The 14,891-nt window shown below is 44.8% G+C and overlaps 1 protein-coding gene across 40 annotated transcripts in view; it reads left to right on the top strand.

Annotated features, from left to right (window-relative positions):
• Arpp21 (cAMP regulated phosphoprotein 21) overlaps positions 1-14,891 on the top strand; it is a 176,986-nt gene that overhangs the window by 112,094 nt on the left and 50,001 nt on the right. For all 40 annotated transcript variants that reach the window (XM_029542940.1, XM_029542933.1, XM_029542922.1 and 37 more), the window contains 2 exons: positions 1,504-1,764; positions 6,577-6,703. In XM_029542940.1, the coding sequence (XP_029398800.1) occupies positions 1,504-1,764; positions 6,577-6,703 (388 nt within the window). The remainder of the gene's footprint in view (positions 1-1,503; positions 1,765-6,576; positions 6,704-14,891) is intronic.

Below are 14,891 nucleotides of genomic sequence, written 5' to 3'. Positions count from 1 at the left end.
CGCACACGCACACACACACGCACACGCACACACACACGCACACACACACACACGCACACACACACGCACACACACACACACACACGCACACACACACGCACTCGCACAGGCACACATGCAAGCACACGTGCTTGCACACGTACAGTCACACTCCTACATGCACACACATGCATAAGCAAGCACATGTGTTCCATGTGTTCACATAGACACACACACTCACACATGCACACATATGCATGCATACACACAACGCATCCATGCGTGCACCCATCCACACGTGCACACACATAAGCACACAGAGCATGCTCACGGGTTCTACAGTTTTCCTGTTCAGCTACTAGACGATGCTGAATGCATGGCCTGGGCTGACTGTGACGTCATCGTACACATGCAAACGTCTCATGCCTGACTGATACATTCCATCCCTCTAAGCAGCTTGCTTTCTTTTGCCTGTTTTCCCTAAGTTAAATGCTTCTGCATTCTGAAACCCTTTTTAAAGTTTACTAGCTGAATGGCTGGGGAAATGTCAATGAAGTACTTGCTAAGTATGAGGGGCTGAGTTCAGATTCCCAGGACTCATATAAAGAGCCGGCTATGTAGTGAATATCTGTAGACTCAGTGCTCTGGAGACAGAAGTAGGAGAGCCATGTGGGCTTCCTAGCCAGCCAGTCTAGTCAAACTGGTGAGCTCCAGGTTCAGTGAGAGACCCTGTTTCAAATAATGAATTGGAGAGACGGTGGAGGAAGACACCCAGTATTGCCCTCTGATTCCTCATGCATAGACACATATGTGCATCCGTGCACACCTACATGAACACATACACACACAGTTTACTAGCCAAGCACAACCCATTGTGCTTAGACTTTGATGTCATGAGCAAACAGGCTACATGCTCTTGATGTAAGATCATCAGGGTTATCTAAAACTCAAGAGTCAGGATGCCAACCATCACTCCCCTAAGCTCCCGACCTCGGTGTCTCCTAAGAACCCAGCCTCCTGGTTCCTTTACCTGTTTCCCTAACTCCAGTGAGTCCTTGTGGAAACAGCACACAATCCACAAGTATCAGGTTAGGCCCAGTGAATCAATGTTTTCTGTAAGATGGACATGTGGGTTCTATTCCAGAAGGAGGCTCATCTTCTCTGGAGTAGGCAGTTACAGGCTGGCCACTAAAGACCTGCTGACACCCACACCTTCCCTTGCTGCAGTGCCTCCTTTCTAGAGCCCATCCCCTCAATGAAAAGAGAAGAAATTCCTTCCATTGAAAGGAGATTTGGGCCAAAGTGTTTCCCACCTCTGGGCTCTTCAGCAGAGCAAGGCTTGATTTCTTGCATGACTTTTCTTGATATGTCTGGCTGAAGAACTCTTTTATTTATTTGTTTGTTTGTTTGTTTACTCAGTGTTTGCTTTGCTTCCTCCTCCTCCCTCTCTTTTCCCGTGTGTGTGTGTGTCCACCTCAGGTTGCCTTATTTGTGACGGAGTTCACTTATTCCCCTGTCTCGCAGAGAGAAGAACTGGCTGCCCAGTTCAGCCAGCTGAGCATGAGCCGGCAGTCCTCAGGAGACACTCCTGAACCTCCCTCTGGTACAGTCTACCCAGCCTCCCTCATGCCACAAACAGCTCAGCCACCGAGTTATGTCATCACTTCTGCGGGCCAGCAGCTCTCCACAGGGGGCTTCTCCGACTCTGGCCCGCCCATCTCCCAGCAGGTCCTGCAGGCCCCGCCCTCTCCCCAGGGATTTGTACAGCAGCCTCCACCTGCGCAGGTAGGTGCGATCTTTCCCTCCCTTCTTCACCACAGATGGCTTGTGGCCCTTTGATTTCTGCCATTGTCTTGCCCTCTTGTTCACACTCAGTCCCCAACACCAGTATACTTTGTCCTCTTCCTGAGATCCTGGTGATTAGAAAGTCAAATGAACCTCAAAGGTGAGAAACCTGGAGAAACCTTCCTTGCAGCTGGCATAAGCCCATGGAAATGACTGACTCTGGGTTAGTGAGCCGGCTCAGTTGGAACAGTGCTATATGCACAAGGGTGAGGAGTTGAGTTCAATCCCCAGAACCTGAGTTAAAAAGATGGGTGTGGTGGGCTGCGCTTGTAATCTCAGCACTGAACTGGCAGAAACAGGGGGTCTACTGGCAAATGGCTGTAGCCAAATCAGCTAGTTCTGGGTCAGTTAGAGATCCTGTCTCAAAACAAACAAACAAACAAACAAACCAAAATAAGCTGGATAGTTCCTGAGAAAATGACAGTTGAAGTTGACTTCTGGTCTCTACACACACACACACACACACACACACACACACACACACACACACACCACATACAGGTGATGCTGTTCACATGGCAAAAGCCAGGAAGGGAATGTCCTAAACCTATAAACATTAACCCCTCCCTTGCTGCTCAAGAAATTTGTTTTCCTTTCTTATCTGTTCAGAGCCGCCCTCTGGAGCTGATCTCCAAGCAGGCATGTCTCTATGAATACAAAAACAGAGCAAAGCCAATATCCACTGTCCTTTCCTCTCCCCCAGGAGAGCCAGAGCCCACAGCCCATCTCACAGGTAGCCATTAATCATATTTAATTGACTGGAGCATGTAAGACACCACAGGTCACTGATTTTTACTGTCTTCTCTAAGACTGATTGTGTGTTCCTGTTCGGCACCAAACATCTCTGGGGCTCTCCTGGGTATCCCTTGCAGAATATTGGAAGTGATTACTGTCAAGATGGAAAATGCACACCAGCATTTTCTGCTCTGCTTTCAAGGCGTACACAAACCCCGACCAGCTTCTGTCCTAATTATGAAGCATAGCCTGGGAGGTGCTGTTTAAAGTGCATGTCACCGTGGTGGCATTAGTTCCACTGCCTTCACATCCTGAATAAATTATTTTCTCTTCAAGACACACAAAACTCTCCGCCAGGAAATGATTTTTTTCCTCAGTTGTTCATTTTGAATGATTAATTAGTGGAGGACCCCCAGTCACCATCTCAGTAATATTTCCTCCCTGGTGAGATTTAAAGTCATGTTTAAGATAGTTTTAAGTAACTGTTCCAATCCTATATTAATTATTTTACTATAAATTCAATATTTCAAGCTTAATTATTGGGAACAAACAGATCCATTGATCCAGGTTTATGTAGGTCACAACTCATAGTGGCTTCTGATGTAATCACCACTTTAAAGTTTAGCTAGCCAACCATGCAACATTGGAGAGAGTTCCACTGAACCAGACTGGGGGTGTTGGTGGAAATATGTGCCGTCTCTTCAGAGGACTGCCTTTGAATGTTTCCTCTGGTTTGTGTGCGCTTTCCTAATGCCACTAGGAGACCACCATCCATTTGAGTGAGGCTAAGCACAACCTGAAGGCGGGGCATTGGAGCTTTTCACACTGCTCTTCCCAAATATGTCCATGGGCTCCGCTCACTTTCCTTCCCCTAGAGGACTGGAGGATTGGGATGGACCAAGTGCCCATTAGCTTCTGAGTGTCCAATGTCACCATTCCTAAGGACTAAGCAATGGCACACCATGGGGAAGGGCCATGTAAAGGTGTCCAAACTTTGCTAGGCACAGAAAGAAATACAATTTAAGAAGAAGAGCAAGATTAGACAAACAGAAATGAGTAGCTTCTAAAATCTACATATATCAAGTTTGACATTTTTCCAAATTATGCATGCTCATTAGGAACTTTTCAAGTATTGGACCTCCATTCTTTACCTTTGAAGTGTTTGTGATTAATATTCAATCCTAGAAGACTACAGAAAAGATAGCACAGGCTGGCGAGGCCAAGGCAAGCACCCTCAGTTCGATCATTAGGACCATGTGCTAGAAGGGAAGAGCTGAATCTCACAAGTTGTCTTCTTACCTCCATACCCATTCCATGGCATGCAGATTCCAACATCCGTCTCCACATTCCCACGAAAACATACTTATGTATACACTGAAATAATAAGTAGTTTTAAGAAATGGGTATTGTGTTTATAAGCTTATATGGGAATAACACATAATCTTTTTTCCTAAGATGCAAAACCAGAATAACAGACGTGTATATATAATGACAATAGGTAGTAGTCCGGAGGTACTTGTTCTTAATATTGTAGGGAATCTATATAATATGTAATGTGTAATAGTGACTTTTAACTGTATCAAAAATTTTTCCAGAATAGATCCAAATCGATTTGCTTGTGAATTCTTTATGTTTTTAGGTTTTTAAAAAATTGCTTTATAAAAAAGAGAGAACAGACTAAGGAGATGATGCAGCTCGTAGCATGCTTGGTAAGGCAGCATGAAGATCTGGGCTGGGACTGCAAGCACCTGCAGAAGCTGGGTGTGGCTATGCACATCTGTAACACCAGAACTGGGGAAAGTACAGGGTAGAATCAAGCAGATCCCTAGACTTTATTGACTGCCCAGTTTAAACAAGCTGTTGGTTAAGTGAGAAACAAGCTGAAGGTTTAGTGAGAAACCCTATGCCAAAAGTAAGATGGAGGGACCAGAGAAATGACTCATGGGTTACAGATGATCCGGGCTTCAATTACCAGCACCTACACAGTGGCTCACCACTATTCATAATCCTGGCTCCAAGGAATGTGATTTCCACAGACAACAGACACAAGCATACACACATGCAGGCAAAACACTCATAGGTGAAGAATAAAACAATTCTAAAGAGTAAAGAGGAGCTGCTGACGAAGACACCCAACATCACACTTCAAAGACACACACACACACACACACACACACACACACAATGAGAGAGAAAGACAGAGACAGAGAGACAGGTTAAATGACCACAAGTAATGAGTGCAATTAGTAAATGACTGATTGCTAAGCAATGAGACAGAATAGTTCTAGACTCTCGCAGCCCCTCCCCCTTGGTCATGTACCATTCTAGAAAGTGTAATTCAGTTCCTGTTGATTCCATAGCATTGAGGAAACCACAGCCATACAATGTTTTCTTTGCTTCCATCTTCTTCCTGAGGTATAGGAACAAACAATACACTCTAGTACCAAGAGGGAACTCTAGTGTCTTATGATATAATCAAATGAAAAGATAAAATAGGCATAAAAATCAGAGCTATAAAATAATTGGTTCACAATCTTCTTCTACACACACAACTTGTATACTCTGGAGTATACAGCGGATGACCACTATTCCCCCTTTAAAGATGAGAAGAGAAAAGCCAGAGGCCTGAAGACAGAAGGAGTTAGCTTAAATGAGTAAGAAACTAGCATCACATAGCATTGATAGGTAGGCAAAGATGTCTTCTCTATCAGGAAGCATTTGATCTCAATGGGAAGGGTTAGGGTGTTTTCGCTGGCTGTTAGTCGTTAAATAGTAGACAGAAGGCTGGCAGGCCTGGGGGCTGTCAACCTGTAACCCCAGCATCTGAGGAAAATGAGGTAGGAAAATTGTGAATTCAAGGCCTTCCTGGGCTACAGAATGAGTCAAAGTCTTGGCAACTATGCGTAAGACTGTCTTAAACTTCAAAATAAAAGGATCGCCAAGAATGACTGGGGAGATCGGTCAGTCAGTAAAATGCTTACCATACAAGCATGAACACCTGTGTTTGATCCCCTACATCCACATTAAAAAGCCACGAAGAGTGGCTCATTTCGGAATCTCAGAGCCCGCCAGCCGGGCAAGTGGGGGGAAGAAGAGTCCCTGGGCTCCTCTTGCCAGCTGACCTCACTGATCAGTAAGTGTCACAAGTTAATGGGACTCTTGTTTCAAGCAAACAATATGAGTGGCGCCTGAGGAATGACACCTAAGTTGGACCTCTGGTCTCCACACCCATGCACACACATGAACACACACACACACACACACACACACACACACACGATGCCTAGGGATACAGCTTGGTGACTAATAAGGGGCTTACCCGGCAGGCATAAAAGCCTAAATTCAGTCCCCACTATTAAAAATAAGTCTGCAGAAGATAACTACACAACATTTTAACACAGATCCATTTATATTACATATGCTGCAGATTTTGATACAGGCTATGTATAAACCACTCTTTGAAGCTTTGGCTAGACATCAGGTGGCCTTTTGCTGCTCATGACACAGTCACTAAGTGGGCCGGACTCCTCCCAAGAAGTTCATTTCAGTTCCTTATGGTACTGACTGGAGTACCCCACCCAGGCCATGCTCAACATCTGAAGACTGCGGGGTCACCAGTCAGCCAGTCAGCAGGGAGCCTCTGGCCTCCTAACATAGCAGGATAGATAGGTGTTTCTCTGGAGACTAAACCCTCTTCCCCTGCAGTGGGGTTGCAAAGCTCCTTAAAGTTCCGGTTTGGGAATGACAGACATCACTTTTGCCTCTTTGCATTGATCAAAGCAGGTCACAGGAAAGTTCCTCGGCTTCCAAGGCGTGGACAGGAGATATTTCCCATCAGGGGAGAAAGAGCCTGCACATTGAAACAGGTGTGAGAGAGGATGCTCCTGGCCCACCTTCAACATCTGCCACAGCTAATGACACTGTATCGCAACAGTGGGTTTTATGTGAAAAAAAAAAAAAAAAATATGTTTCTGTGCACAGCTCTCATCTGCGTTTCTCTTTCCTCCTGTCCCACAGATGTCCGTATATTACTACCCATCTGGTCAGTACCCTACCTCAACCACACAGCAGTACCGACCCCTCGCCTCAGTCCAGTACAGTGCTCAGCGGAGTCAGCAAATACAGCAGACCGCACAGCAAGCAGGTACGAGAGAAATGTTTCCTTTCAATCCTCCGGCTTGGTTATTTTTGATGGTGAATTTCATAGCTGTACTTACTGGATGAATACCCAAAAGAGAAAATTTAAGTCACATGTTTCCCCTATCCAGGGAAACTAGCAAAGCAATTGATTCACTCTGTGGGAAACTAAAAGGCACGAGGAGAGGAGAGCCTATGAGTCTGCGCATGCTCAGTCGTTCCCCAAAGCTATTTTTACATTTTGAGTTTATTTTAAAGCAGAGAGACAAGCGCATCCCTATCTTCCGAGCCCATGTGTTTTGTTGTTTCCTTTTCAATTTGAAGAGAGTATTTTCCCTAGTTCGTAAGGGGCCAAATTAGGATGTGTTGTTACTGTCCTAAAATCCAGCGCCGGCTTTAAAAGAAGGCTCCTGACTATGCAGCGTGCAATATTGGAACTCTGACTCCAATTTCACTGCCATGATGGCCACATGTCTGACACCCAGAGCCCCGGCAGCCACTGTGCAGTGGGAAGGGGGGCCGATGCACTGTAAGAGAGTGAGTAGCAGGTCTCACAGTGAACCGGTCTCTTTCCCTACTGTGTCAAACTCCTAAGGAATGCCGCTATCCAGAGAGCAGCAGGCGCCCAGCAGGGCTAAGGGAAGCGCCGCTAGGCAGAATTCCCTGTCAATCCTGCCGACCAAACTGCAGGGAGAAAGTGCTAATTGTCATGCTGAAGACTGCCTCTGTAAGTAGGTCACACGAAAGAGCTCCTGCTGCGGCTCTCCGCGAAAGCCTGCTCTGAGGTCTGAAGTCTGCGATGGATACAGAACCGTACAGGAATGCATAATATGTGCAGATGCACGGGGGTGACATGGATAAGCTATGTGCCATTTTTACAAGCTAGAACAAACAACAAGCAAGCAAGCAAACAAACAAACAAACTTACAATCCTTGCCAAGGATTAGCTACAGGCAAAAACACCACAAGAACTCCAATGTTGATGATGCTGATGTTGATACTGATGTTGACGCTGACAATGATGCTAAAGCTTTGCCAGATCCAAACTGGAGACAGAATTCAGTTCTTCTGCACGTTGGTTTGCCTATGTGTCCTTAATTTCATTCACTTAATTTCATTCACCGCCGACCCATTTAAAGCCTTTAGAGAGAAATTAGAGGAACCTACAAGAGCCAGTTTCTAATCTCGTTTAAATGCTGTACTTTTCTGGGACCTTTGAGTGACCCTTGCACTTTTATAGAAGTAAGGGCAAAAGGGTTTAAAGTTATTTTTAAGAGAAAGCCTTCGACCTTGCATTGTGCAATTGCCAGGAAATCTCCAGCTTGTTGGTAGGGACCGTACAGTTCCTTCCACTCAATCCTGCAGGATAGTGCAGAATGGTCCCATCTTTGTCTGCCTATGTTCACTTAACATACTTATTCTTTAGTTATTCTTTACTTATTCTTTGGTACTGTGAGAGAGCTGAGTTGGTGACCCTAATTTGATCATCAGAACCCAGGTCTGACATAAAGAAGGTGGCTGTGTGATGGTGACTTGGGTTTGTAATCCCAGCCCTGGAGAGGCAGAGACAAGCTCACTGAGCCTGAGGCCCACTGGCCACCCACCCCCCCCAGCCTACTGAATGAATATCAAGCCAGTGAAAGAGCCTGTCTCAAAAGCCAAGATGCACAGCACCCGAGGAATAAAATAGCTGTCCTCCAGCCTCCACACATGTGTGTCTACCTACACATACACCACCCTTGCAGTAGTTCGCAGATGCACGTTCACACCCAAAGTTACCATTTAATCTCAGGTGCCACAGAGAAGGTTGCCCTTGAGTCAGGAATGCATTAGGAAGAAACATGATGCAGGTCATTAATTCTACTTAGATCTCACATGTATCTAATGTAGTGTCTGGGTGTGACTTTCAAAATTCTAAAGAGATATTCCATGATCAGGTATTATAGTAGGAAGGGGTGTGGCTACAATGATGTAGGAACCTGTTAAGTGCAGAGTCTGTGTCCAGGTCCCAGAGCCCCAGAATTAGGATTAGAACAGTCACTGGTAACACCTTGGCCATGCCTCCTCTCCACTGTCTTTCCTTACGACTGATAACATATGAGAAAATAGCTGTGATGTCTTCAATCTTTTATGAGGTATAGTGAGAATACTGACAGACACAGAAATCCCTCCTGTACCCCTGGAACATACATGTAGATAATCTCAACCACATAACTTGGCAGCCTGGTGTCATGCATGTAGGACCGTGGATATGCAATCCCCTAGGGGAGATGGTGACCGATGTTTTTTTATCATTATTACAAAGAGTAAATCCTATGGAAGGTCTGTGTTCAGAGTGGAGACAAGGGCAGGTTTCACGTGTCCAAGCCATGGGTGACAGTCATTGTGGTCTGAGAGTAAGAGACAGGAAAAGGGAAATGATTCAAGAATGGTTTGGTCCCCAGACATGCCACCAACAGCACACAGATGCAGAACGAGACCTTTGCCCTTCCAGGTTTGACAATTGCACCTGACACCTGGCCTACAAACCCAGCAGAGCTTGCCCTGCAGAAAGTGAATTTACTGTGGATTGGTGAAGGCAGATGGTATCTCAAAGTCACAAAGAGTCCTGTGCTGATAAAATCCAACTGTGATAATGCATGTATGTTCTCTGTTCTGGAGGAAGACAGACCTTTGCTAAGGCCCAGTGAAACCAGCAGAGTTTGAATACGCCACGGTGGGGTTATTCATGGAAATGATTCCAGTAGCTGGACATTTAGATGGTTGTGACGGCTGCATGTTCTGGAGGAGCTGTGCAATGCCACTCCCATCCGCACCCCCTACTTCAACCTCATCCTCTTTAAGGATAAACTCTGGTCTAGCTGACTCAAAGCCACTCTATAGACATGATCTGTCTCGTCTTCCTGCTCCAATCTGGGCTGTAACATACTAGAGCATTTTTGTCCATTAAAGTCAGTGAGATTTATCCTCACTCTGATCTGGAAACTCCCTGCCACTTGTATTTAATTGTAATAAAAAGCATCTCTCTCTTCTATGTTCTTGGCAGAGTTGATCCCCTGTCAGGTTACAATGCCTTTTGCCTAGGCCTTAAAACTCCATGCAGTGTCTTGTTTTATCATTTTTTCCCATTCGTGTGTGTGTGTGTGTGTGTGTGTGTGTGTGTGTGTGTAAATGCAGGTGTTTGTGAATATCTGCACATGTGTGGGCAAAAGAGTATGCAGGTGCATGCAGCAAGCAGTGACTCAAGGTTGATGTTGGGAATCCTTCTCTACTCTTCCTCTGTATTCACAGATAGGGCTAGCCTGAGTGCCCAGTGTCCTCTGGACTCTACTTTTCAATGCTGGAATTACAGACAGGCTGCCTTGCCCACCTGGCATCTACTGGGGAGCTGGGGATCAGAACACTGATCCTAATGCTTGCCCGGCAGGTGCTTTCCCCACTCTTATCTTCCCAGCACAGACAGTGGATTTTTATAAAGAAAACCAGAGTCTTTGCAGCTTGTGGAATGAGAAACTGAGCTCATGGATATTAGTCACACCAGGGACAAGAAACTTCCTCTTGGTAGCTTCCTTCTGTTTGCTCCATTGATGGGCAATACAAAAATGAAAAATCTCCGCCTGGCAATAATGATACATGAAGACTAGGGATAGTAAGCAGTTTTGGAGAAGCCAAAGAGGATATTTCCAAAATGATATTTGGATCTCACTGTTATTTATATTGGAAATTATAATCCTTTATTATAGAATATCTCCTATGGGAAACATTCTGTGCACATTTGTAAATGAGCATTTGAGAAAAATCTGCGTTTGCCATTTGAGCAACACTGACCTTATAAAAGAGTCTGGAGTGTACCATCCCCTTCTGGCTTTGTTGTTGTTTATTTATTTGTTTGCTTGGGGGGTTGTTTGTTTGATTATTTGTTTTGAGAAGAGTGTGTGAGTCTAGAGTTTTATTTTCTTCAAATGTCGACAGATTTTGTGCTGAGAAATGCTTTTCCTATAGGGTCAAAATTATTTCTTTAGCTTTTCCTGTTAATTTTATGAGAATTTCCAGAACATTTAAATTATGGATTGTATTTAAAAAATTATGTGTGCCTGAGTATATGTATGTGTGCTATGTGCACAAGAAGAGGTTGTAAGAGGATGTTGGAACCCCTGAAGCTGGAGTGGATGAGTCCCCTGATACGGGTACTACAATCTAAACCCCGGTTCTCTGTAAGATCAGTAAGTGCTCTTAACCACTAGACCATCTCTGATCTATTTGTGGTTAGAGGGCTGCCCCAATGGTCTTTTACACACCTGAGTTTGAGTTTGGGAAGTTTGTGATTCTCAAGGAATTGGCCCATTTCTTGAAAGCTGTGAAATTTAGGAACATAAAGTTAACATTGCCATTTGGATTTCTTTATCATTAACTATTATTACAGTTTACAGCAGTGAATCCCAGGTCGTGACTATGCTGAGCAAGCTCTGTAGCACTGAGTCAACCATCCTTGCCTTCTTGCCTCTCCCACAGCTCTATGCCTGGCTTTGCCTCTGCATAACTCCTCTCTTTACTTCCGGATACTCTTTCTATATTCACCAAATTTACCCAATCTGTCATTTCTTCGATTTCTGTTCTCCCTGTCTCTTTGCTCTGATGTCATCTCCTGTGTTCTTGAGATAGGAGGCTCAGTTGACTGGGCACATCTTGCTCTTTCTTTGCCATAAACACAAGCGCTCTGCTCCCTCTCAGCAAAGCGCCGCCACTTTGCCCATGCCTTCACATACTGTGTATCCATTTCCATAGTTTGGATTGGTTTTGTCTTTATTGCATGTGGTTGGGATCAACCCCAGGATCTTGCAGATGCTTCTCTAGCAGCAAGCTACACTTCTGAGCCTTGTAAACATCTTTGCAGTTTCTTTAACATTGCCTCTTTGACCCACGCATTATTTAGTGTCGTGCTCCTCGATGCACAGGGGTTTGGAGCGTTCCTTCTTGTCTTCTGTGGCTGGTTGAAGATAGATTCCTTTACAGTTCGATAGAGATTCAGTGTGATTCTGGTTCTGCTAAAATTGTTGAGGTGGTTTTAACGTGGCCAGCCACGCTCTACCTTCAGGAATGAACTTTTGGGTAAATGTTTGGGATGGTCTAGGTTTAGGTACCGTACTGTACAGATGCCATCTAGATCTCGTCCGCTTCTTTTGTTGTCGAGGTCTCCCACGTGTTCCTTGGCATTTTATTTGCTAGTTCTGACCATTCTTGAAAGGTGGAAATTCACATGGGTCATAAAACTCCTAATGGCCTGGCATATACATCCAGGAAAGGGGTACCCCATATCCCTGGCATCTTCTAAGCACAGCAGTGAAGCCTTCAAGGTACACTGAGCTTGTTGTCAACTGGCTTCTTTTCCAAGCAAATGTGCTTCACTTCCTTCAAAGAGAATGCTAGAACATTCCACAGTAAAAGTCTGGAAGGAAAAGACTCTGATCAGTGGGGATTGGGTAAGCTGTTCTCTCTCTCTCTCTCTCTCTCTCTCTCTCTCTCTCTCTCTCTGTGCATGTGTGTGTATGTTTGTGTGCATGTGTGTGTGTATGTTTCTGTTTCTCTGTTTTCTGCTCTATGTCTGTGTGTCTCTCTTTCTCTGTATATGTGTCAGACTTTGAAAAATATTTTCATTTATTCTTTGAAACGTTCATACATTTATACAATGTATTTTGATCATATCTATTCACCACTGCCTTCCTCCCTCACACCCATGTTCCTCCCAAATTCACACCTTTGCTGTTGTTGTTACTAATGAAGCCCTGAGAGCAAAGGATGCAATTAATATGCCTATATACTAACAGATATGGACCATTGACAACAAGGGAGGGGAGCGAACTACCTACAGCTACATCCCGAAGGACAGAGACTCTGCCACCCTTGGCTGTTAAGAGCCAGTAGCTCCTTTACTGTGTGTGAGTCCATGTGTGCTGCCGTTATCAGAGCCACTGCTCCTGTGGTCCGATGTGTTCATCAGCCATTCGGGGTCCAGAACCAGCTCTCCTCTCAATCACTAGCTCTTACACCCTTCCACTCGGCCCTTTCATGGTGTTCCCTGACCTGGGATGGAAAGTCTTCATAGGTGTGACACATCTACAGGTGAGCACTCACCGTGACTTAGTCTCAAAACTTGGAGCTGTTCTGAGTTGCTACGGTATCTACTGCCCACTGCAAAAAGAAGCTTCCCTGACAGGGCTGAGAGGAACACAACTCCACGGGCACGAACCCAAATATTCAGAAGACAGACAGAGAGAAGAGTCAGCAAGACAATGAGTCTCCAGTCTCTCTCAGGCTTGCACGCACTCTTGGCTAGCAGCAGGATTATACTTCAGGATTAGATACAATCGTAAAGATGACATCCTCGGACAGTCCACAGATCTGCCCACTTTTATTATTATTTTTTAATTATGTGCCTGTGTGGGGCTACGCTGCGTGTGAGTGCAGCAGCTGCCTGTGGAAGCCAGAGGAGGATGCTCCTGTGAGCCACGTGATGTGAGTGGCTGCTGGGACTGAACCCTTACCACCCATAAAATAGCATGTGGTGTTTTGTTTTGTTTTGTTTTGTTTTGTTTTGTTTTGTTTTGTTTTGTTTTGTTTTGTTTTTTGACCCTGAGCTTTCTTTCCTGGGAGATAGTTCTCGCCTGGTTTGGTTTTGTTTTTTATACAGGGCCTCACAGATCTCCACCTCATCCATTAGCTCCTATGTCTCTTCACACTCGACCTTCCATGATGTTCCCTGAGCCTTGAATGGGGAGTGCTGATGGGCATTATTTATAGTCCAGGCTGATCCCAAAGTCACTCTGCAACCAAGGATGATATGAGTTTCTGATCTTTTTGTCCACATCTCCTAAATGCTGGGATTACGAGTGTGAGTCATCACCCTCATTCTTACCTCTGTTTTGTAAAGGCCATTTGCCCTGTACACCCTCCTCAGAGCCAAGCCTCTGCTGACTGACTTCTTTGGGGGCAGAAACTGTACTGTAGAGAGAGATTCGTCTATGAAAAAATGTTTCACATTTCAAATTATAGTTCAGATGGAATCTCCCCACTCAGGCTCACGTTCAGATAAACACAACCATAACTAATATCTGTAGGGAAAAAAAGATTGACTGGAGAAAGGAAAATGGCTTAGAGGTTAAGAACAGTTAGTGCTCTTGGAGAGGAACTGGGTTCCGTTAGCAGTACCCATATGGGGCAATATAACCAATGGCAACTCCAGAACCAGGAGATCTGCTGCCCTCTGCTGGCCTTCCTGAGAACTTCATTCACATGGTACACATATGTACATGCAGGCAACCATTCATATTCATACACATAAAACAAAAATAAATATTTTCGTAAGGACATCGATATAGGGAATCCTTGTGAGAAAGAAAAACTTTAGGGAGGATTGGTGAGGGGGATAGGAGATTAAAAACTCAGAAAATATATGAAACTGTTAAAGAATTTAAAAAGAGGGTGAAAACTGTATTGTACTGTAAAACCTGAGCAGATTTGTGAGAATTCCTTAGCTGCATTGAATGCATTTCTGCTCTTTAAAACAAAAACAAAACAAAACAAAAAACTCTGAGTTGAGTGAATGATGCCCCAATGGCATTGAAATATTCAGGTGGGAATCCCTTGCAAAGACAGTGGTCATGGCCTTCGTTAACCCCCATTCCAGGGTGAATCTCACTGAATAGTCCAGCCTGGCCTTAAAACATCAATCTGTCTACTTCAGCCTTCCCAAATCTGAGCTAAATCTCCCTCTGACTTTCTCGTCCATGCCACCCCAACAGCCATCAGGACACAGGACAAGTATGCGCAGAAGCAGAGCATGAACATTTGATGAGGCTTTGTGAGTAAACTGACCCTAGATCTGCCTTAGGCCCAGTGCAGTCAGAGATGGTGGGAAGTCAGAGGTGACAAGAAGGTTCCTGTCAGAGATGACGGGAAGTTCCTAAGACTTCGCAGCATTCAGATTGAGTTACAAAGGCAGCTTTCAAAACCCATGCAGGCCTACCACATCTGACAAAGTCTCTGAATGTGTGACATCAGAATCACCAAATGTAGACAAGTTATGAGAGGAGCAAACACCTGAGAATGGGAGCACGGCTCCCAAGACTCTGGAGATGTACCACACCGGCATTCCGGGTTTATGTCAATGAAAGACTCAGGAAGAAATTTGAGAGAAG

Source organism: Mus pahari, chromosome 10 (genome assembly GCF_900095145.1).
Source record: "Mus pahari chromosome 10, PAHARI_EIJ_v1.1, whole genome shotgun sequence".
Taxonomy (NCBI): domain Eukaryota; kingdom Metazoa; phylum Chordata; class Mammalia; order Rodentia; family Muridae; genus Mus; species Mus pahari.
The sequence above is the reverse complement of the archived record's forward strand: the minus strand, read 5'-3'. Positions and strand labels throughout refer to the sequence as shown.